The sequence below is a fragment of the Herpailurus yagouaroundi genome, unplaced genomic scaffold (genome assembly GCF_014898765.1).
Source record: "Herpailurus yagouaroundi ecotype Mexico unplaced genomic scaffold, PumYag 197, whole genome shotgun sequence".
Taxonomy (NCBI): Eukaryota; Metazoa; Chordata; class Mammalia; order Carnivora; family Felidae; genus Herpailurus; species Herpailurus yagouaroundi.
Window position 1 is genome coordinate 27,582,386 of NW_024412428.1, and position 24,588 is coordinate 27,606,973.

Sequence of the window (24,588 nt, forward strand, 5' to 3'; positions counted from 1 at the left end):
ACGTCAGTTCCTGCTCTGCTCGCTTTACCTCCTCACCCCAGATGACAACAATGGACCAGTTACAAGCATTTTTAACAGAGTCCTGGATCAACAGATGTGGACCAGGAGAGTCTGCCAATACAAAACCAAATGTAAAGGCAACAGCAGCAAGTCCTATACGCTGAGGGAAAGGTTTCCAGGGCGGGGAATTCACACCAGCAAACTGACCCATGGACCACCACAAGCTATCTTTGCTGTCCTTCAATGTATGAATTTAAATGCCTCCTCTTAGAAAAGAAAAGGAAAAGAAAGAAAGGATAGGAAAGGGACGAGTCTGTGCATGAAAGTCTCTGGTCACTATAACAAGCCACTAACAGCTTCAAAAGAATTCTGCTCGTCTCCTAAAAACCATTCTCTTTAGCTCTTTTACAAATGATGAAAATGAAAAAGAACAAAGTCAACAGCACTTAGCCAGTATTAATTTTCAGCAATAGCAGGGTCAGTGCAGGCCCTTGACTCAGATCCTCATATGGACTCACCTTTTGTACAGCTGCCCGGAAGGCCTGTTTAATGCTCTTACACGAATCAGGTATTAATTTTGTGTCTTGACTCTCCAGAGTTGTGTCTTGCAAATCTGCGTTTTCGTGGAGTTTGAAAATTCTATTAATGCAGTGAGTGTCATCTTCCGATATTCTATTAGGATCCATCTGAGGGGAGAAGAAAAAAGACAGGATACAGAGAAATTATCTTCGATCATTCTGCCTTTTAATAAAGTGTGGCTGACTTCAGGACACAAAATTCACTCTTGCAAGAGTCTTTATGTCCCCAACAATTAATAATTAATACAATCACCCTCGGTGTTGGTGAAACATTGACTTCTAATTCATTGTTATGAGTAGCTATGATTCACAACACAAGTACACACGTGTGATTCATGGGGAAATTGTTAAAATTCTCTGGCAATGAAAGTCCTCATAGAAGGAAGGAGCATCAAGGAAAATCACACGTGGTCAGTGCAGGTAGAGAAGTTTTGGTCTGTAAGTCATACACAGCATTGCTAGATGGGATGATGAAACCCACTAGGGTATTCAAAGCACGAAGCTTACGAAACCGGGCAAAATTAACACCATCTTTAGCCACCATGTTTGGCCTTTTTCCGTAATCAATGTATATTTTTTAATCAGCCAAGGAAGGAGGGAGAAATCCATTGCCCAAAACCTAAAGCCAGAAGCAAATTTCCCTTTTTGTTGAAACTCTCATCAATATTTCTTCACCTGGAGTAGTGCGTTTGTCAGGGGGTGTGTCCCATGGGATAAGGAGCGCTGCTTGGGGCGAGCGGGCTGTATGGACAGATGCTGGGGAGGGGACATGCTAAAGTTTCTATAATGTGAGGGACTGTCCCTCCCAAAATATCCATCCCCCTTGAATTGTTAGCTGGTTTTCTGTCTAAACAGTTCTTCAAGTATTACTCTCCTCTTGAAATTGTCTCCTCCTGGGGCTCTGACGAGCCTTTGTAGCGGTTTCAGCTGCCAGGTAAAGGGTAGAGAGAATTAGCCATCAGTTGTTTAAATAACACTTGCTTAATTTATTGTCCTCTTCTTTCAAAAATTCAAGGTACCTCATGAGCATTTGCTTATTAATAGGTATAGACTGGATGAAAAAAGGAAGAATTATAGAAGTTTATAATATGAGCTCCATCAATTAATACCAGGTCTCTCATTGCCTGATTTACCTTTTTTAAAGTAATCAAAAAGATGTGCAGGTTTACTAACCAACCATCAGACATAAACTAGAAAGTACTCTCTCCATATCTGAGATTCTCAAATGAAATAATAAGCCTTCAACAAATGTGCAGCCACCAATACAAATTTTATTATTTCAGTCTTGCATATATAATAAGGATTATCTATAATCTTGGGAGAGGTGTCATTCACGAAGCAAAACTATTTGCAATCCATATTTATTTTTCGTATTTTCTTTAGAGGTGCCGGGGTGGCTCAGCCAGTTAGGCGTCCGACTTCGGCTCAGGTCACAATCTCGCAGTTTGTGAGTTTGAGCCCCGCGTGGGGCTCTGTGCTGACAGCTCAGAGCCTGGAGCCTGCTTCGGATTCTGTGTCTCTCCCTCTCTCTCTGCCCGTCCCCTGCTCACACTTTGTCTGTCTCCAAAGTAAGCATTAAAAACAACTAAAATAATAAGTACAGATCAGAATATGTGAGTTTTTATATAAGGAAAGCTTTTCAATCGCACTTTTTTTAAAAAGCTCACTCATGCCGATCAGTTTCCCACAAAATCAGAGACGCCTGGGCAGCTGATGTGAAGGGTCACTCGGTTGAGACCTCAAGAAAGAAGAATGATGCCAAGACCTAGTTGGCTCGCCACCAGAAAGTCGCTGAGCTACAGGAACAGGGCGGTGTTAGCGGGGAAACGCCTGGGGAGCCTAAAACTGGTTGAGCTCCAGACCTGCTGACCAACTAAGTGCCATCACACAGAAGCCGCAGTGACGGATGCTGCCTCCACTTCAAGTTCAGTCCAAACACCTGTAGCTTCACGGGCTCCCCTGGAGCTCGTTAGAAATGCAGAATCTCAGGTCCCTGGCACGCTGCCTGGGGATCTGCGTCCTAACTAGACCCCAGGCCCTCTCGACGTACGTGAACGTTTGATCAGAAATGCTTTCAAATACCAAATGTGCAAATACAGATGTTATGCTATTAAAATGTCCCAAAATTTCTCGGACACGAATTTTTTTTTTTTTTTTTTTTTTTACAAGTCATGCCGGCTGGTACAAAAATATTGTGACAGTAATAATGGTTAATGATTCGGTGCAAAGAAATGTAACATAAAGATTTTGTTCCCTCTCTCTGAGCAAGTCTCCACACCCAGGTGCCACCCTCAGCCAATGGAACCCACATCCCTCAGGGTAAGAGCCAACTGGCTCTCTCTGCAAGGGCTTCGAATGTTCAGCTGAGAACCACGGTTCAGAAGGTAACACAAGAGCTAAAACATAGATCAAAGCGATCAATTGTTTTCCCAAAAGAAGTGACGAAAGCATGGCATCGTTCATTTTGATAGAGTCATTTATTTTGTTTACTTCAGTTTAGAGCGTATATTAGGAATGTCTTGTTCCAGGGTCTTGTAGCCCTCCCTTCCCAGAAATGGAGACCAGGAGAAAAGAGAGGAGTTGAGGCGTGGGGGTGGGCTGACCACACACACCAGTGAGGGTCTCTGGTCTGGAGTCCCTGTGCTGTAAAGACTGCTAGCAAGGGGCGGGATTGGTGCCCAGAGCTGGACACCCCAGGGCTCATCCAGTGGCTCCAGCAACCACTCTCTTACCCCACACCCTGTCTCCAGACACCATGGTCTGGATAGAGAATTTGCACGACTACATAAAAAGTGCTACTTTTTAGCCTAGTTTAGCTACTCCTTAGCTGACTTACACATTTGCAAATTTCTAGCATCCTGAATCATTTGAAAAGCTTCAGCAAACGAAACATGCCAGGCACTCGGCTAGATGCTGCTGATAATGTAGTGAGCACAACAGGCAGTCTTTACCTTCTTGAACTTAACTACACTCAACAAAGGAACACAGAAGCTCATCCAAAAAAAAAAAAAAAATCACAGTGAACTGGGTTACAAATGAATTCATTATACCTAGAAATGTCTGAACACATTATATAAATCTTGAATATCTGATTTAAGAGACTTATAAATGCATTTACCAGATAATGTAGTTCATATGAAGTGAGACTCTTTAAAAAAAAAAAACTTCCTAGAAATGTAATCATTTGTAGGGTTAAATGAGGCAGGATGCTTGACATTTGTGCTACTTTGTTATCTGTTTTTTCAAACAGGCGCCTGCACACCTCGACATCAGAGTTGCGGTAGGGATTGCTCCCTTGTTTGGGTAACAAACAGCCGGGGAGGTCGGTGTGCACACTGGGGTTTGGGGGAAGGAGTTAAAAGGGCAACAGAGATTGCGTTTTCTGAAAAGCTTATCTTGTAGCTAACCTCCAAACTTTGAATATGGTTATGTGGATTAAAAGAAGAGAAACAAAATGCACATAAATTTTACAAGCAACTTTTTGCAAGGTTTTCTTCTTCTCCTTTTTCTCCTTCTCCTTCTTCTTCTTCTCCTTCTTCTTCTTCTTCTTCTTCGCAAACCAAAGTATGAATACTATGTGGTAAATATATAGCACAAACCACATGCTATTTTTTTCTTTGGCAACGTTGGTAGAGGAAAAGCCAATCTAGTCTAGATCTAGTGTTTTTTTTTTCCTTTTCAATCTGGGCACAGGCAATCTGCAAACATCCAGGAGGCTGATTCATTTTTAACTATTCAATCATGAGTTGAGAATGGAAAAAACTTTTTAAACTCACTGTAATTTTTACACTCTTCTGGGCATTCTTCTCAAATGCATTTAAGGGCACCTGGGTGGCTCAGTCGGTTGAGCGTCCTACTCTTGATTTCAGTTCAGGTCATGATCTCGTGGTTGTAAGACTGAGCCCCTCATCAGGCTCAGTGCCGGCATGGAACCTGCTTAAGATTCTCTCTCTCTCTCCCTCTGCTCCTCCCCGCAACCCCCCCCCCCCCAACACACACACACGTGCGCAAACTCTCACTTTCTCTCTCAAAATAAAATAAATACATAAAAAATAAAAATAAAAATAAATGCATTTAAAACTAAATTCTACTTTTTTTCTTCTTGAGGAATTGCATAGCTACCCTGTCCCCACTTTAAACAAAAACAATAAAACTGGCTCCTTCTCATTTTTTACTGTAAACTGCAAACATGTTACTTGATACAAATGATTGCATTCTAATTCAGAGGTATTCAGAAACCCCAAGTCGTTGACACCCCCAACTTTAGTGGAAATAAAAAAAAATCTCTTATTTGGTACCAAGTTCTAACCTAAAGGAGCTGATATGAGTAAACATGTTAAATCAGTGACGGGTCAAACGGAGTCTATTCTCTTAGCTAGAACTTTGAAAGAAGGCCTCAGGCACACATAAAAGTAGGACGAATTGTAGAATGGACTCCACAAACCCATCACCCAGCTTCAACAATTATCAACCCATGGCCAATCTTTTCTCATCTGTAGGAAACCACTTCTCTACCCCTAAAGCTCCCCACTTATTATTTTGAAGCACATTCCAGACATCTTAGCACTTCACTTGTAACTATTTCAGAATGTATCTCTAAATAATCACAACTCCTTTAGGTATCAGAGGTAGATACTATAACTCAGTAACTTCTTTCCTAAAGAAGATGCCCCTTTAAAAATGCAGTACAGGGGTGACTGGGTGGCTCAGTCAGTTGAGAGTTAGACTTTGGTTCAGGTCATGATCTCACAGTTCCTGAGTTCAAGCCCTGCATCAGGCTCACTGCTGTCAGCACAGAGACTGCTTCAGATCCTCTGTCCCCTCTCTCCTTGATCCTCCCCCACTCGTGTTCTCTCTCTCTCTCTCAAAAATAAATAAACATTTTTTAAAAATGCAGTACAAAATGGGGTCCAGAGTCATGGTTAATATATTTTGCATAAGTCTTTAAAAAACCCCAATCTTTGGGCGCCTGGGTGGCGCAGTCGGTTAAGCGTCCGACTTCAGCCAGGTCACGATCTCGCGGTTCGGGAGTTCGAGCCCCGCGTGGGGCTCTGGGCTGATGGCTCGGAGCCTGGAGCCTGTTTCCGATTCTGTGTCTCCCTCTCTCTCTGCCCCTCCCCCATTCATGCTCTGTCTCTCTCTGTCCCAAAAATAAATAAACGTTGAAAAAAAAATTAAAAAAAAAAATAAAAATAAAAATAAAAAACCCCAATCTTTATGGCATTTAGGAAAACTGTACTTATGAAATCTGATGACATTAAATCTCCAAAATGAAAATTTTCTAGCTGGGCTTACTAATTTGCATGGTTTTGTTGTTTTTGTTTTGTTTTGGGAAAAATGGGGCTGAGAATTTCACCATCACCCATGTAATATCAAGACTGCTAAGTTATAATGAGCGATCATCAGACAGACCCTTTGGCCTGTCCAGACCATTGCCATTCTTACGGAAGCAGGTCACTCTTTTGTACATGGCCACACCCATCCATGGCTCCCGCCAATCTGAGCTGTTGCTGGTCCCTGAGCTCATTCATTGCCTACTGGTCTCTCAGTGCTTCGCACTCACTTCACCATTACCGCTGCGAAAGTGCCATGTCCCTAAGGTGATGGAGAAGATAAAACGTAGTAGACAACTTGTGCAGTCCCATTCTTTTTCTGAATCGTGCTGTCGTGTTTGACTAAGGATTTTAAGTCTTTTGCCAATAGGTCTCTCTAAGGCCTGGCACCACGTGATGCACACAGTAGGTGGAGATTGTATGCTGAATGGAGGATTCTTAACACACACTCCACAGCATTTAATAGTCTCATCTGCAGTGCAGGTACTCAATATATACAGATTTTACATGTGGGGGTGGCGGGAGAAAACTGGATGGGAAAATGGGTCCTTCTCCACTGTAGCATACTCTGATGAAAGAAAAAGCATTTTCCATCACTTCCCTATAGGTGGGTGTAATCTTTATAGCAAAAGTTGTGGGCTTTTTTTTTTTTTTTAAGAAACAAATATCTTAATAGGTAAAGATTACTTGTATTAATATACAAATACAAGTGTCCTCAAGTATGGCTCATCATATCTCCACCTTTGTTTTAGTAGGTAAATCAAACTAGCTCTAGAAAACACAAAACAGTGGATAATGAATATTAAACAAAAATCCCAGGGTTACAAATAATGGAGTTCAAGACTCTGGCACATGTCAAAACCCATACACTCCAAGCAATGCCATGTTTTGATGCGTCCCATTTGGTCTGGTAATCACCTTTGAATCTGAAAACCAATGAAGTCCAAACCCAACTCTCTTTTCCCATAAAAAAAAAAAAAAAAATGCACAGTCAGCCCTCCACTTCCTCTGAGAAAGAGTTCACAGCACCAGACAAGAACATTTGAATGAATCCAACCAACTGCACTGCAATTTCCAAGAAAACACAAGAGCATAAACCACCAGAAAGCATAATATTACAGATTTACCCCTTCCTTTCTACTATCTTTCACGGCAGTTCCCAGCCGTCTTTCTCATCTTTTAGAAGTTTAGTTGTCTGCTGGATTGTAGCGAGGCCGTATCAGGGGTGAGAACCTCACCACCATCACGCACCCCTGGCTTCCTTCTGCCGCCCACCTTAACGGGAAGGCACGTGATGCTCCCCTCTTCGTGCCCCCAGGCGCGAGCGGAGCCCGGGTCCTGCCACCAGGCTTCTCCGCCCATCTGGCGCCTTGGGCATCCCCCCCGGGGTGCTCCAGCGGCTGCCTGCGGTGCAAGCACCGCGACCTTCCGCTCTGCGCTCCCTTCCAGCCGAGCGGCCCGGAGCACACCTGCAAAGCAGCCAGCGCCGGGAACCAACCCCTCCAGGTGGTGGGCGGGAAGGGATAGGGTTGCGCTCATACCCCCCCCCCGGCCCCCGCCCCAAGTGGACGTAAGTCAATCCTTAGCTCCTAGTGAGAAATGCAAGGATTTGGGGTTGGGGTGGGTGGGGAGTGTGCAATCATCCATTAGAGGTTAGCAGCCAATGCTGCGTCGCGGGGGAAATTCAAACGCACCAGGTCGGGACGAGCGAGCTCACGCTCCGCTCCCTGCGGGGCCTAGGCGGGCGCGGAGACCCGAGGCCCGCGCGCCCGGCCCCGCGCCAGGCTGGCCCCGAGCGGGGCGCACCCTCTTTAGAGTCCCTTTCCCCGCCGGAACTTGCAAGGTCTGGGGAGCCGAGCCGACGGCCAGCCTCAGTTTCCCACCTGCGCGGAACGGACGAGGTGGGCGGGCCCCCGGGGAGGCGGGCACTCACCTGCGCTCTGAAGTAGAGGAACAGGGCGACGCTGCAGACCACCTGGCCCAGCCCCAGTCCCAGGAAGGCCACGAACATGGAGCGCGAGGCGGCGGCGGGCGGGTGCGGCGCGGGCGGCGCGGGCGGCGGCGGGGCGTGCAGGGGGCCCTCGTGCGGGGCGCCGGGGCCGCCGCCGCCCATCTCCTCCGAGCCGCGCAGGTACTTGGTGTAGTCTCGGCTGGCGCGGCGCATGGCGCTCGGCCCGCTGGCTTCGGCGCTCGCCTCCCTCGCTGGCTCCCTCCCTGGCTCCTCGGCCCGCGACCGAGCCTAAAGACGGCGCGGAGCCGGCGCGGGGCCAGGCGGGCCTCGACGTGCGGCGCTCAGAGCCGGGCGCTGCTCGGGGGGCGCGCGGGCGAGCGGGCTGGGCGCCCGGCTACCCCAACTCTTATAAACCGCTGGCGAGGGCTGGCCCCGGGAGCCAATCAGCCCCGGGCGAGGCTGCCTCTTCCACTCCCACCTCTGGCTCCCCTTCCTTCCTTTCTCCCTCCCTCGCTTTCTTACTCGCACTGAATGGCCTCCTCCCCATCACACACTGAGAGCATAAGGCTGTGGGTTGCTCCGGCGGTGCCGGACGCCCCTCGCCCATCCTCAGCTGCCCCTCAGGGCCGGGCCAGATGCAGATAGTGCCTCAGTTAAGGATAGAGGATAAGGTGACATCACACACATTGCTCTGGCAGTTAGCATCCCTGAGCTTCAGTTTCTGCTAGAGGATGTAGAAAGTTGGACTTGGTGATCTCTGAAGTCCCTTCCCCCTCCGCTCACCCCAAAAGAAATTCACCAAGGAATACCCTTGAGGATCCTGAGGGATGAGCCTCTATCATGCTTCCAAATATAGGTTCCGAATTATTTTGGCAGCCTTAGAAAACCAGAGCTCCCGTCCCAGATCCCTGCTTCTGCACCCTCAAAAAGTGGTTTTGAGTAAGGCACGTTTTGAATGTGGGAGCAGAGAGCCTACAGGCACGGAGCCTGGCCTACAAGAGGGAACCGGTAGGGAGAGAAGGGTAGGATCCAGTGCGCCTCGTATACAGGACCATGTATTACATTTCCACAGGGCTCGGCACGTGCCATTCCTACCGCGCGGTGGTTATTTCCCTTCAGGATCCTGAAGGTAGGAGAGGCAGACACCAAGGTGTTAAGGAACCCCGGGAGAGCTGATCCACCTGTGCCTCGGGAAAGATGAATGTTACACAAGGTTGAAGGTGTCGTTAAATGTTAGTTTCATTGCTAAAGAAAACTTCCCAGGGTTTTTGTAAAAGCCCCTATTTAGAATTGGGTGCCTTGGTGAGAAAATGAAAATGTGGACTAGACTCACAGATTCTGAGGCATCTTCAGCAGAAGGTAAGAGAAGGAGGTGCTGGACAATTTAGACACCTACAAAAATTCCGCATTTGTGGATGTTCTACATCTCATTAATACTTTTTAGTTTTGTGTCCTCTTTACCGTTCTGCAACGGGCACTCCTATAGGCAAGATTTATCACAAATGACACATCTCTAAGTTATTAAAGCTTGTGATCTCAGGTGAACACTTAGAACTCAGCACATGTTGAGGTGCCTAGGTGGGTCAGTCGGTTAAGCATCGGACTTTGGCCCAGGTCCTGATCTTGTCATTCTGAGTTCGAGCCCCACGAGGATTCTGTGTGGACAGCTCGGAGCCTGGAGCCTGCTTCGGATTCTGTGTCTCCCTCTCTCTCTGCCCCTCCCCTGCTCACATTCTGCCTCTCTCTCTCTCTCAAAAATAAACATTAAAAAAAAATTTAAACCCCGTATGTTCAAGAACTTTGTATTATTTACCTCTATATCCCCATTTCTTAGAACGTGGCCTAGCATATAGTAGGTGTGCAGTAAATGTGTCCCAGGTCCAAGCCACACTGGCTTACCTGATTGATCATGTCACCTAACAGGTCCCACTACCTCCAGACTTGCTGGCCCCTGAACACTTCTGCACCCACTGATCAGGATTTCCTCTTAAAGCAAAAAGATCTGTCATTTCCTTACTTCCAATCCTCTAATGGCTTCTAAGTGTCGTTGGTATAAAGTCTAAACTCTTGAGATTAAAAAAAAACCTTACATGGTCCTTCACCGTCTGGCTCAAGACTCCTTTTCTACATCAGTTTCTTTTTTTTTTAATGTTTTTTTTTTAATGTTTAATTATTTTTGAGACAGAGAGAGACAGAGCATGAACGGGGGAGGGGCAGAGAGAGAGGGAAACACAGAACTGAAGGCAGGCTCCAGGCTCTGAGCCATCAGCCCAGAGCCCGACACAAGGCTGGAACTCACAGTCCACGAGATCATGACCTGAGCTGAAGTCGGACCCTTAACCGACTGAGCCACCCAGGCGCCCCTCTACATCAGTTTCAAATACTACCCTTAGCTGTAGTGTACGTCTCTCTTTTCTCCCCATAGTTGGATGCCTCTCTTACTCATCCTTCCTTTTCCACTCCAGTGTCATCTCTCTACTAGTCCTCTGTTCCTTCCCCTAAGCAGGGTCGGCTCCCTTTGTTTTATGCCCCCACAGCACCCTTAACCTCTCCTGTCATGACACTCCTGCACTTATTCACTCACTCCACAGATACCTTAGTGGGAGCCCACCATATACCACACACTAAGCTGGATCCCAGTGACAGCGTGATCAAGATAAATATGGAGCTTACAGTGTGGTGGGAAAGAAACAAATCATCAAATAATTAACTAAAACCCTGATGAGCGCTCTGAAGGCGAAGCGCAAGAATAATGAGAAGATTTTTGTAAATGGGGCAGGGAGGGGCGGCTAACCTATTCTGGAGAGTCCGAGCAGACTTCCTAGGCAAAGATAATGATTAAAACTAATCCCTGAATAATAGCTACCCAGGGAGAGAGTGGTCAGGGGGCTATCTGAGACAGAGGATGATTATGTTACCAAAATTATTTGTTTAATACATCTTCCCAATTGATCATGTCTGTCTTACTGTGAATTCATAAATATATTTATTATTACTTTAATGTATCGGTTAACCAATTAGTCTGTTACCCAAATTGCAAAATAATTAAGTCAAAGCCCGAGTAAACCAAGGTATTAGGAGACGGCAAGACAAAAACACAACTGAAGATGCAAGTGTAGGTCAGTACTCAGCTGCAAAGAGCATGATGATTAGATCAGCATTTCTCAAACTGCATTTCCTGGTACCCCGGTATATTACGATGAAAATCTTTTGGAGTCAAGGGGCAATTTATTGGTGCGCGTAGTTGAAAAATGTAACGTTAGGTTTAGATCCAGGCGTGATTGGACACACACCTGAATCCAGTGTCTTTCCCTTGAGGCCAGGGGATCAAGTTACCCCAACATGACCTATGGGCTGAGAACAGGGAAGAAATAACCCCCCAAAAGAAAATTAAAGTGCAAATATCAAAGACAAGGAATTGATACTGTGTTGCTGGGCAGGAAAAAAACGAGTGACTCACTGCCCGTGATGCTGCTAGGTCAGCAGTGTTCAAACTCTTTGGTCTCAGGACTCCTTTCTAGCTTTAAAGTTAATGAGGACACCAAAGGGCTTTTGTTCATTTGAATTATGTTTGTGAATATTTGGCATATTAGAAAACTAAACTGAGAGGTTTTTTTTTTTAACCTATTGGCATGTTAACACACTAGAGTTTTATTTTAAAAAAATAACCATTTAGGGGCACCTAGGTGGCTCAGTTGGTTGAGTGTCTGACTCTTGATTTCGGCTCAGGTCATGGTCTCACGGTTCATGGGATGGAGCCCCAAGCCAGGCTCCACGCTGACAACTAGAGTCTGTTTGGGGTTCTCTCTCTCCCTCTCTTTCTGCCCCTCCCCTGCTCTCAATCTTTCAAAATAAAGAAATAAACTTAAAAAAAATTATATTTTTTTAAGTAGGGAGAAAAGTGACACTGTTTTACATTTTTTCTTTTTTTTTTTTTAATTTTTTTTAATGTTTATTTTTGAGACAGAGAGAGACAAAGCATGAATGGGGGAGGGGCAGAGAGAGAGGGAGACACAGAATCGGAAACAGGCTCCAGGCTCCGAGCCATCAGCCCAGAGCCCGACGCGGGGCTTGAACTCAGGGACCGCGAGATCGTGACCTAGCTGAAGTCGGATGCCCAACCGAATGAGCCACCCAGGCGCCCCTGTTTTACATTTTTTCAAGTGACATTGCTATTTGGCTTCATATATCCTCGTATCCATTTCAGTATTTAATTTGTCTTAATACTGAACACCAGACAGCCTCTAGAAAACTCCACAGTACCCTCTGGGCAGAACGAAAATGGAAAAGGACAATAATGCTGTACTGTTACTAGGAAATACTTCTGACTTCACAGAACCTCTGAGACAATCTCAGAGACTCTTAGGCATTCCCTAACCACACTCTAAAAATGGCACTCTAAAAAAAAAAAAAAAAAAACTCTAGATGTTGTGTTAGTTTGAACACAAAATTAGTTGGTTTTTATTTGATACAGATCTTATCAGTGGCAGTAATGTACAAAAGTATATTGTAAATCTCTAGAAAAGGGATTTGATATTCACTGATGTTCAAATTTTCTAATTTTTGGGGTGGGGGGCGATGGGGTGGAGTGCTTTACGTATCAAGGGTTTAAGGACAAGATCTGGTAAAAGCTAGACGAGAGACACCTGTAGGATGCAAATGACTAATACAGTACCAATGGCCTAAGTGTCAGTTAAATCATCAGTAGGCAGAGAAACATACAGAGACTGATGGAACAAGAAAAGGAGAGACAAGAGACAAGACCATGGTGAATGTGGGTGACTGGCAAATTGGAGAAAAGCATCCCTATCCATTTTAAAGCACCGTGCTGGCCATACAAAGCATTCCCACAGACTTGTGGTTTTCAGTCCTTGCGAGGGCTTCGTGGAGCCCCCTTAAACTGGCTGATCAGTTAACTATCATGTTTATAGCCTCTTCTGGTTCCTACTTTTCTTTAGGGCCTCTTTTCGCCTTCCAGCCTCACAATTTATGCCCCAGCAACACAGAATTACTTGTACCCTCCCATTTCTTACATCTATACCTTGGGTCATTCAGTCTTTTCTTCCAAGATTGACCTTCTCTGAACTTCTCATCTGACTACTGGCTTGTCTCAAACAATCAGCTCAGGCCCCTTGTCTTTATGAAGCTTTTCATGATACCTTCCACAGGTCAGGCACCACTTCATAATTCTTTGTTGCACCGTGTGCATATGTTTATCATAGCTCTAAACTTCTTTTATAATCTTTCATTTATTTCTCTGTCTAACCTACTGGATCCTTAGCTCCTGAGGGAAGTTATTATCTTTGTATTCTTTGTATGCCTTCATACAGTGCTTAAAACATGTTTTTAAAATGAATGAATAAATAAAGAAAAGAATATGCAAGACAAATACCGTATGATTTCATTCATGCATGGAATTTAAGAAACAAAACAAATGAATGGAATGAAAAAGAGACAAAACTCAGACTCTTAACTACAGAGAACTAACTGGTGGTTGCCAGAGGGGAGATCGGGGAGGGAAGGGGGGACGATGTGTGAAATAGGTGACAGGGATCAAGGAGGGCACTTGTGAAGAGCTCCGGGGATTGTATAGAATCGTTGAATTACTATATTGTACACCGGAAACGGATATACACTGCATTTTAACTATACTGAAACTTAAAAATAATAATAAATAATACAATTAATTAAAATGAAGAAAAGAATACGCAAGCCGATTCTGGTATTCTCATAACAAAAGTCTGAACTGGGGAGAAGTCTGAGTGTTAAAGAGGAAAGTGCCCAAATAATGTCGCTCTCTAAATGTCTCTAAATACATTGGTAGCCTAATTAGATTGGGAAAACATACAACAAACTTAAAGGCATAATATGCCTGCATAATAATGAGGAATAAACATATGTATTTTTAATGCTAATGTTGTAAAATTTTAACATCAAACTTACAAAATTTAACACAACTCGAACTTGAGTAACTTTCACATTTTATGTAATTATATAGCAGCAGTTCTCAAAGTTTTATCTCAGGACCTTTTTACTCTTAAAAATCAGAAACTCCCCCAAAGGGTGAATTTTTTAATGTGAGTGATAACTATTAATATTTACCATATTAGATATCCAAACAGAGGCTTTTTTTTTTTACTCTGTGGTGACAATCTGTAACATATTTTTTTTAATTTTTTTTTAAATGTTTATTTATTTTTGAGACAGAGAGAGACAGAGCATGAATGGAGGAGGGGCAGAGAGAGAGGGAGACACAGAATCGGAAGCAGGCTCCAGGCTCTGAGCCGTCAGCCCAGAGCCTGACGCGGGGCTCAAACTCACGAACCGTGAGATCGTGACCTGAGCTGAAGTTGGACGCTCAACCGACTGAGCCACCCAGGCGCCCCAATCTGTAACATATTTTATGAAAAGTAACTATCATTTTAAAAATAAAAATATTGGTGAATAGGATTGCATTGTTTTTGTTTACAAATCTCTTTAATGGAAGACAACTGTATTCTACCTGCTTCTGTACTCACTCTGATGTGATACATTGTTTTTCTTGAAGTGTATAATATTTTTTTTAATTTTTTTTAACGTTTACTTATTTTTGAAAGAGAGAGAGACAGGGTGCGAGTAGGGAAAGGGCAGAGAGAGAGAGAGAGAGAGACACAGAATCGGAAGCAGGCTTCAGGCTCTGAGCTGTCAGCACAGAGCCCAACGTGGGGCTCGAACTCACGAACCAAGATCATGACCTGAGCAGAAGTCGGACACCCAACCGACTGAGCCACCCAGGCGCCCCAAGGGAGGAGTATTTTAATTGAATTTCCTGATAATTGTGGATTTCTCCTTTTCTACTACACCAAAACTCAATAAGTAGTCTCTCTTTTAGATATTATTTGCACCGTGACATTGAAACCCTTCGGTGGTTTTCTTCCTCCATTACAATAACATCCATCGGACATACCTTTTTGTTCGGAGGCATCTCTTCCCCAGGGATGACTTTGTAATATCAGGCATGGTCATTTGGAAAATATCCACTCACTGAATGCCACGGATCTCCCCAATGTTTCCATATTTCATTATATAATACTCCAAACCTACATTCAACTATGATCACCACTGATCTTTTAAGGATAGTTTTTAGTATCGGGAAGTTGTTAGGTTCACAGTGGCAGTTAAGAATTTTTGAAAATACTGCTGGAGAGAGAGATTTGCAATAAGCACAGAGCAAATATTTAGCCTTTAAGATATTTGAAACGAGCTGCAATGAAACTAAGGCCTCAACCCAGCTGAATTTTTAAAAAAATTTTTTAACATGTATTTATTATTGAGAGAGAGACACAGAGTGTGAGCAGGGGAGGGGTAGAGAGCAGGGGAGACATAGAATCTGAAGTAGGCTCCAGGCTCTGAGCTGTCGGCACAGAGCCTGATGCGAGGCTCAAACTCACAAACTGCAAGATCCTGACCTGAGCCAAAGTCGGTCGCTTAACCAACTGAGCCACCCAGGTGCCCTATCCCAGCTCAATTTTTGATTGAAGTCCTCTTCAGCTTAGCTGCATAGTAATATCTACATTAGTTGCTTTATACATAATGCCTGTTACACAATTTAAAAAATTACTTGACATAATAGGAAGCTGGAATGTGTGGTTCATAATCAAGAGGGGGATAAACACTCAACAGAAGCAGATGAACAGATGACCAAAATACTGAAAATAGGCAAGAATTTTTAAATAACTATAATAAGTACAGTAAAGAACATAGAGGAGAGGGTGAAGAAAATAAATAAAAATAATTTCAGGCAGAGAAATGGATGGTTTAAAATAATAAAATGAACATTCTAGAAAATAAAAATAAGATATATGAAATTAGGAAATTGTTGGATGACCTTAATAGCAGACTAGATACAAAAAAGAAAAAAAATGGATCAATGAATTCAAAGTCTGTTCAACAGAAAATTTCCAAACTGAGGTACATAAAGGAAAAATAATTAGAAAACAAAACAATATGCCATCAGAAATATATGGAACATTATCAAATGGTCTAACATATGTGTAATTGGAGTTCCAGGAAAAAAAAGAATAGGGGAAAAACAACATATGAGGAGATTATGTTGAGAATTTTCCTAACTGAATAAAGACATCAACTCATGGATTGAAAAAGTCAGAACATCCCAAACAGGATATATACAAAGAAATCCACATTTAGGCACACCACAACCAAACTGCTGAAACTGAAAGACAAAGAAAAAACCTTAAAACCACTGAGTAATCCATATTTTTATTTTCCTTTTTCCTGGAAGTCTCAGATAAGTGTCATAATTTCTTTTTTTTTTTTTTTTTATTAAATTTTTTTTTTCAACGTTTATTTATTTTTGGGACAGAGAGAGACAGAGCATGAATGGGGGAGGGGCAGAGAGAGAGGGAGACACAGAATCGGAAACAGGCTCCAGGCTCCGAGCCATCAGCCCAGAGCCCGACGCGGGGCTCGAACTCACGGACCGCGAGATCGTGACCTGGCTGAAGTCGGACGCTTAACCGACTGCGCCACCCAGGCGCCCCTGTCATAATTTCTTCGTTAACACTTACATAATAAAAAGTTCCCCGGGCACTTTGGTCCTGGGAACACACTCGTTTGCTAATTAAATGAAGGAATTAGTTCAATAATAATAATAAAAAAATTGATTCCATTTAAAGTTAAATCTTCCCTCCCACAGATTAGGACTATCAGTCTAGAAACTTGACCATGGCCTAAAGGGCGTGTTGTGTGGGTGGGGTAGAGTTGGGAGTGGCAAAGGATAGGAAACCTGGGCCGGTGCTCTTTGGGTTTGGTGAATGATTATTCAAAGCTGGTTATTTCTTGGCACACTTTCATATTTCCTTGAAAAACTTCCCACCAAAACCAGCTGACTGAAGTTTCCTCTCCTTTAGATAACTACCCCCTCAGTTTCTGCAGCTATTAGTATATCCCTTTTTCTTTCTTCTGGCCACAGTCTGCCTCTGGCTGGGAGCCCTCTTGGATGAAATCTCTTTGAATATTATCCTCAGGCTGTCTCCTCCTTGGCTGCCCACATCTTGTCCCCAGTACACACTTCTGCCTTGTTGTCAACGAAAACACATTTTGCTCCCAGAACAGCTTCTTCTGAGCTCTGCCATCAGACAGGCAGTTCCAGCCACAAGCATTTACTTTTAGTCCTTCTTAGACATTCGAGAAATCCTCGTCTCTGCCATCTCAAACTTCAGAACAAATATCAAGCTCTCCAACTGGTCCCTCTCAAAGTCTTTCTCATAAATTCTCCCAACGAGCCATCCCTCGATTACTTCATCCTCCGTCACTTATATCTGTAATCTGGTTTCCAGATTCCTTCTCTGCAAGGATCTTCTGTGAACTATGGGAGTCCTTGCCGCCTAGTATTTGGTCCCATTTTAGCATGCTGTTACTCAAGGAAACAGCCACTTACCATATAGTGTAATTAGTAAAATGTGCTCTGGGAGCACAGAAGAAAAGCTCTTAACCTAGACTAGGGAGTCAAGGAAGGACTTTTTTGGAGGACACCATATTTAAGATGAGACTTGTGGTATTGAGTAATAGCTTTCCAAAACTAGTGGGAAGAAACACATATAAAGCCCCAGAAGCAAAACAGGATGCATTCAAGGAACTGCAAGAAGTTCAGAAGAGCTTGGTCAGAGCGTGAGGAAAGAATGGATAAAGGTAAGACTAGAACAATAGGCAGAGATTAAATCACCAAGCTTGCCAGTCATGATAAAAATTTGAATTTTATTCTAAGAGCAAGAGAGAGTCCTTGAAAGTTGTTTCCCCCTCAGAGAAATGGCACATTCTGATTTGCAATTTAGACGTTTCCCTTTCAGTGTGGAGCATGAGTTTGGAAGGAGATGGACAGAGCTGTCCTGGAGGCAGGGAGCTGGCCACTGGACCGTGGCCAGAAAAAGGCAAGAAGTGAGCACAGTAGGGGCAGAAGTGGTGGAGAGAAGTGATGGTCCCAGAAGCATTTAGGAAGTGGAGTGCTTTGGGTGGGGTGGCTGACTGGCTGTGGAGGATGAGGAAGGGGAAGGAGTCCATGATGCCCCACAGGTGTTCATTTTCTGCAGCTGAGGGGTGACCTTTGCTAAAATGGAGAAGGAGCAGGTTGGACACGCTCCAGGTCATACCGTAGGCCCGAGTGCACCTGCGAAGTTTTCTCTGCCTTTTCTGTTTACTCTGTTGACTCTTACTCAACTTTCGAGTCTCAACCCAGGTGATATCTCCTCCTGGCTTTCCCCCGAATCCTTAGATTTTTCTAAAAGTATCTCTACTCTTATCCCTCACTCCCCTTTAAGCTGTCCCTTTCTTCATTGCAGTGATTTCATCTGTTTGTAAATGAGTGTCTTCCCAGGAGACCATGAGAGACTTGAGAACATTATTTTTTTCATTATTGTGCCCTCATCACCCAGCGAAAGGCCCGGGACACATTAGGCACTTAATCAGTGTCATTGAATAAAGTGGGCCCTCTGGAATCTTAAAACTTTGAAACAGCAACACAGATGCAAAAATGTGTATGATGAGATGTTTCTGAGCAAATACATTTCAGAAATGACCGGTAGGGCAGATATCATCATCACCACCACCACAACAAACATGTATGGAACACTCATGTGCAAACAGGCACTATTAGCCTTCTTGGAAAGGTAGAACAAAAAGACTAAAAACTACGGATACTCAAATGGGTCTTTGTTCAAACTAGTGTGGATTGAATGCCTGAAAAAATGTCACACCCATTCTGACTATAGATCTTATGTTCTTTGTTACACTCATAAAACAGTACATGGGTTTTGTCTAAGGTCCCCATGCAAAACAGGATAGAAATCAGTTATTATTTAACATGCATGCGCCCATGCTGTATTATAGAGTGAAAACTTTAGAAATCTGTCCTAAAAACAGTTAGTTTAAAACCGGGACTTTGGGGCCATATATCCTCTGATTAAATCCAAGCTTTCCACTCACTGGCTGGGTGGCCCATTAGGTCAGTTAAAGAATTAGGTCAGTTAAAGAATAAACAGAGCAGCATCTACCTTACGGGTTGTAATGAATACGATCAGAGTCCTTGCATACAAATTCTTAGAACGGTGCTTAATCTATGCATGTTATGTTCTTCCAGTTCTTATTAGCCATTCAGATTTCTGGCAACATCTACGCACTTTACTTAGCGGCAGTAACGAGAAAGCTTAGATGAATAGCCATGTCAGATTCTCATCTTTAAACAAATCCAGGGTGCCGGAAAAGAGACAGAAGAATTGAAACCACGGTATCTCCCCTCCGGTAAAGAGTATCCGACTGCAGCCGGAGGTACTCAGGGAGCACAGTCGGAGAAATGACCAAACAAGGAAGGAACACACAGTGGAGTGGCTTGAGGGTCACACAGCAGCATGGCTGTGACATTGCACGGCCAGTGCACCTGAGTGGTGCAATGACCCGGTGTTGCAAACACCATATTGCTGGCAATGCCGACACCTTTAGGAAAAGCTGGAGCGCATCAGTATGTCCTGCTTACTCAAGCAGAGATACCCTGCAAAAGTACTTCTATCATGACCGATTATAATTCTCAAGGTGTCGGTGTTAGAAAAGGTAAAGATAATTCTTCATCTGGAAAATTTGCTCATTTTTCGATCGTTCAAATATTTGGGAGAAAGAAAATCACTGAGAAATGTTTCGCCATTGGCAAAGAAGTCAGTAATTTGGCTGTGTTACTACCCCAAACTTAATTTTTAAATTGTTCTTATTATCATACTGTGGGACAAACGGGCAGGTGACACCATAGCCTCATTTTATTTTTGACATCTGCATTTACATGGGACATTTACTCCTTCTATACAAATTGCAGGGGAAATTGTGTGACTCCTCTGCAAAGGCATTTGTAAGAATATGGAATCCCTTAATATTTTCAGAGCCTTGTACTAAATTATACCAACCATGTTGGACCAGGGGGAATTCACTGATAAAATCCACTGCCTGGAAAGGCAAATATTCGTTGTCGGAATTTTTAAGCCCAACATAGATAGAGGCTTAGTGGAGATGTTGTAGAGTAGATTAATTATCAGATGGGTAGTTAATCTAGGTAATTTTTAAGGTTGTTTCCAGTCCTGAGATATAAATCAGCAACCTTAACTGGCCTTTCCAGATGTCATAGGCAGCAGTTTGCAAAATGCTTTCGAATGAAAAATATTCCATATGAAACCATGTGTGTTTGTTCATTATCTACATCGGCACTGTCCGATAGAACATTCTGCCATGATGGGAACGTCCTATACTCGTGTTGTGCATTATAGTAGCCATTAGGCACGTACAGCTATGGGACACTTAAAGTATGGGTAATGTAGCTAGAGAACTAAATTTCCTCAGTCCATCAGTGACTGAGGCTGGTGACTCCCATACTGGAAAGCACCCATCTATATGCACTTTTCTTTATTCCCAATTTATATCTGCTTATTAGTGTTTTCCATTTAAAACATTGTTTCACAGGAACAGGATCAATGTTGCCTAGTGTTGCAGACTTCAGAGGTAGCCTAAGTGAGTAGAGCTCTTGATAGAGCTGAGAAGAAATTTCAGTTTCACTCTGATCCCAGAGCCTAGCTCAGCGCCTGGCCCAGAGTAGCTGTCAACAAATAGTATGCAAATTTGTTTGAATTCCTTGAATCTCTTAATTCGAAGTCATTCACTTCACTCAATCTCACAGGCTTCTTTTAAAAATAGTGGCAGTTTTTTATTTCATCTTCACTGTGCCAGGAGTCCGAGGATAATAAAAGTTCAAGAACTTCATGAACCAGCTCAGCACATGAACTCAGAGATTAGTCAACAGCTTAAACAAACAAGGCTGGCCAGCTGGTCCCTGCTCTATTTTACCACAGTCTGGGGGCAGGGACAAAAGACATTTAGGAGAGGACTTGTGAGTGTGGCTCTTGCCTCATCACCCATCCCCCTCATTCCCAACCCATCAGTTTAATCTGCAGAGCATTTGGTTGATGATAAGTGAGATGGCATCTGGTCCTGGAGACCCACAACTATGCTCAGGGACATCTCTCTCTATGGGACTCAGGTGAGCTCACGTCGTGCAGGGCCCCTCCCAGGGAGACAAGACCTGAGCCACAGGGGAGATGACTACGGCTGTATGGGCTCTCACTTTTTTGTTGTTGTTTAATGTCCAAGGGGGGCCGCTGTGCAATACCAAGAAGAGTTTAGACAAATAAACATGATCAGGACATACTATAATTAATGGGTTCCACCACACAGCCAAACTGCCCAGCTTCATAGTTTCAAACTATTTTGGATTCGCCATAAAAGTTTGCTTTTTCGGCAACTGCTCTGTTTAGAAAGAGAACGAGGTCCGATCTGGGTTGGGATTGAGGAGATGGCTCCTTCAGTGCCTTCTGTAGGAGCAGAGACTTGCATGCAATGTTTGCTCATCGATTATTTCCACCCTCTCTCACTGGCGTAAAGAGTGAGGACCCCAGACCTACAGACATAAAGATTAGCGAATACGCCTGTGCCAGAATCTGCCACAGTCCGAAATAAGTAGACTTTGTTATAGTTGAATTGTGTACCCCCCACAACTCATATTTTTTGAAGTCTCAACCCCCAGAATCTCAGAATCTGACTGTATTTGGAGTTAGGGTCTTTACAGAGGTAATTAAGTTAGAACAAGGTCATTCACATGGACCCTAATCTGATATTACTAGGGTTCTTACAAGAGGAAATGTGGACCCAAACACATACAAAGAGAAAACAATGTGAAGACACAAGGGGAAGACTACCACCTACAAGAGAAGGAAAGAAGCCTGGAAAGAAGTCTTCCCCCAGGGCCTCCAGAAGGAACCAACCCTCCCAATATCTTGATCTTGGACTTCCAGCCTCCAGATGTGAGAAAACAAATGCCTGCCTTTTAAGCCACCCAGTCTATGGTACTTTGCTGTCGCAGCCTTGGCAAACTAATATAGGTTTCTTCCAGCTCCTTCTCTGTAGGGCCAGACTTCTTAGAAAGAGTATGATGTCTTTGCCTGGTGTCTTCTTTTACCATCTAGAACATAGAGTGGAAAGAAACATAATGGCACCTCTCTGCCCCTGGTTGGAGCCATTTAACTTAGTTAGTTAAAACTAAGGAAAGCTGAATAAACTGTGGACTCTGATGAATAATATTGTACTGATGTTGATTCATTAATTATAACAGATGTATCAGACTGATATAAGATGTTAATAATAGGGGAAATTGAGCCAAGAGGCTTGTGGGAACTCCCTACTATCTTCTCAATTTTTCTGTAAATTTAATTAATTAATTTATTTATTTATTTTGAGAGAGAGAGAGAGAGAGAGAGAAAGTGAGCAGGAGTGGGGGAGGGGCAGACAGAAGAGAGGACAAAAGAGAATCCCAAGCAGGCTCCCCACTGTCAACACAGAGCCTGATATGGGGCTCAAACTCATGAACAGTGAGATCATGACCTGAGCTGAAATCAAGAGTCGGATGCTTAACTGGCTGAGCCACCTAAGCACGCCTCAATTTTTCTGTAAATTTAAAACCGTTCTAAAAATAAAGTCTATATGCCATAAAAAGTTATTTTTTATAATTAACCCAATCCGTCCACTGTAATTTTAATTAATTTTCAATATTTTTAATTATATTTTAATTTAATATACAATCAATGTGTGTCTATATAAAATGTATTAAAACATAAAATATTAAAATTAATATTAAATAAAGATTAAATTTTATATATTAAAATATTACAATATGATGAAAATCACTGTAAACAATAGCATATGACTCCCTGTATATATTTATGTAAACATGTTTATATTATTTATATTGCACTGTACATGCACATTTTGTCCTTTTTTTTCTACTTGATATTGTTCTAATATTCCTCCTCATCAACCTTACAAGTAAAGGTTTGACTATTTTTTTAGTTATCATGTTTATTTTAACATGCACAGTTATTTGGTAACACTGAAAATAAATCATTAAGCTTTGATTTTAAATTACAAATTATTTGTGCCTCAGATAGCTTTGTCCTATCTTTAAAACCCACCCAGTTGCTAAAGTTCCTGGGGTGAAGTTCAAAGGTAGAAAGAAGTAGGGTTCCAGAGATGAAGCCTGTGTTAAATATATCAATTTTTTCTTTAACTTATGAATTTAGTGGTTTGTTCTTTAGGGACATAGAATAGCATGGTCTCAAAAAAGCCACAACAAAGTGTCCTACTTTCCACTTTAATGGATGTACCCCATAATTTACTTAGCCAGTACCCATTGCTAGACATTAAAATTGTTTCCAACTTTTGGCTCTCATATACAATAATATGATGAACTTTACTGGCTATGGAACTTTTGCTGATTTCCGTGTTATATCATTCAGCTATATTCCTAGAAGAACTACCAGATGAAAAGGTAGATTTTTAAGGCTCTTGATTCATATATTAAGCTATAATTTATAATCCTTCAGCCAACACCATCTTCAAAGAGCATAACCTTTCATAATCTTAAAGTGTGCCATTCAACTTCCTCTTAACCAAATTCAGTAACTTCAGTTTCTTTGAGCTTCTCTCAAAAGAGTGATAAAATCCTAGACACTCAAGGAATGTATAATCTGTCTTGATGGAGAGGCTTGCATACTACAAGTCTCTTCAAATACAATGGAAGAGCCTTTGGAGTCTATTCTCCAAGGAAACACACACAGACTTTAGAGGCTGTTCTCAAATGTATTTGAGACCTTGGAAGGCTGCTGTCCCTATTTCAATAAGAAAGGAAAGGAAAGGAAAGGAAAGGAAAGGAAAGGGAAGGGAAGGAAGAAAGGAAGGAGGGAGGGAGGAAAGGAAGGAAGGAAGGAAGGGAGGGAGGGAGGAAGGAAGGAAGAAAAGTAGACTGAACAAAATACTGGCATGATTGTACACAAATATACGTATGAAGACAGTGGGACTGAATATTTTAAAACCAGACCATACCAACTCATACGTATTTACATCTATTAATAGACATTTATTTATTATTCCACAAGTACGCACTGAGAGTCTGATATGTGCCAGGCACTGCGGTAGATGTTGGGCATACAATGGCAAACAGCATAGACACGGCTTCTAACCACATGGAGTTTAGTTGATGTGGATAAGTATGTGTAGGACGCACCATAATGAAGCCAGATGGGGAAGCCTGTGGATAACACAACGCAACCTGATGTTTCTATTGCCGGCCCAACCAGCCTCACTCCCAAGCCCTCCCACACACTCAGAAGTCCTTGTAAGTTTATCTTACGTCTCTATGCTTTGCTTGCTACAGAGAGTAATAAGAGAGGCAAAGCCTCTAGGCAAAGCCCTAAATCTAGGCAAAGCCCTAGATTTAACTGAGACACCCAATCTGGGAATTGGAGAGGAGATGGCCCTCCCCAGCCCCTTTCAGCCCTGCATTCAATGCTTCCATGAAGGTAGAGGTAAACAGGAAAACTCATTACCACCCTGACCTACTATCTGCAAGGCCAGACTGGCAGGTTTCCTATGCAAATAAAGCCTCCTTGCTGTGTGTCTAGGGCAGGTTTTATCTGCAGAGCAACTGACAAATCCTGGGGCTCTGGTGATAGCCCAGACCTTGAGGAACCCCAGTTATCCTGAGCATGTCTGCTCATAGTGCTAGTCTGTCCAGGGGTGTTTTCTGTCTATTTCTTTGCTTATCTGTTTGTCTGCTTGTTTGTCTTCACTCCAAATCTTTAGCAAT

General features: G+C 43.1%; 1 protein-coding gene across 1 annotated transcript in view; it reads right to left on the reverse strand.

Annotated features, from left to right (window-relative positions):
* TNFSF11 (TNF superfamily member 11) overlaps nucleotides 1-8,133 on the reverse strand; it is a 32,638-nt gene extending 24,505 nt beyond the window's left edge. Inside the window, exons 1-2 of the mRNA XM_040448531.1 lie at nucleotides 7,845-8,133; nucleotides 519-686 (exon numbers count right to left, since the gene is read on the reverse strand). Of these exons, the coding sequence (XP_040304465.1) occupies nucleotides 519-686; nucleotides 7,845-8,075 (399 nt within the window). The 5' untranslated portion in view covers nucleotides 8,076-8,133. The remainder of the gene's footprint in view (nucleotides 1-518; nucleotides 687-7,844) is intronic.
* Nucleotides 8,134-24,588: the final 16,455 nt, after the last annotated feature.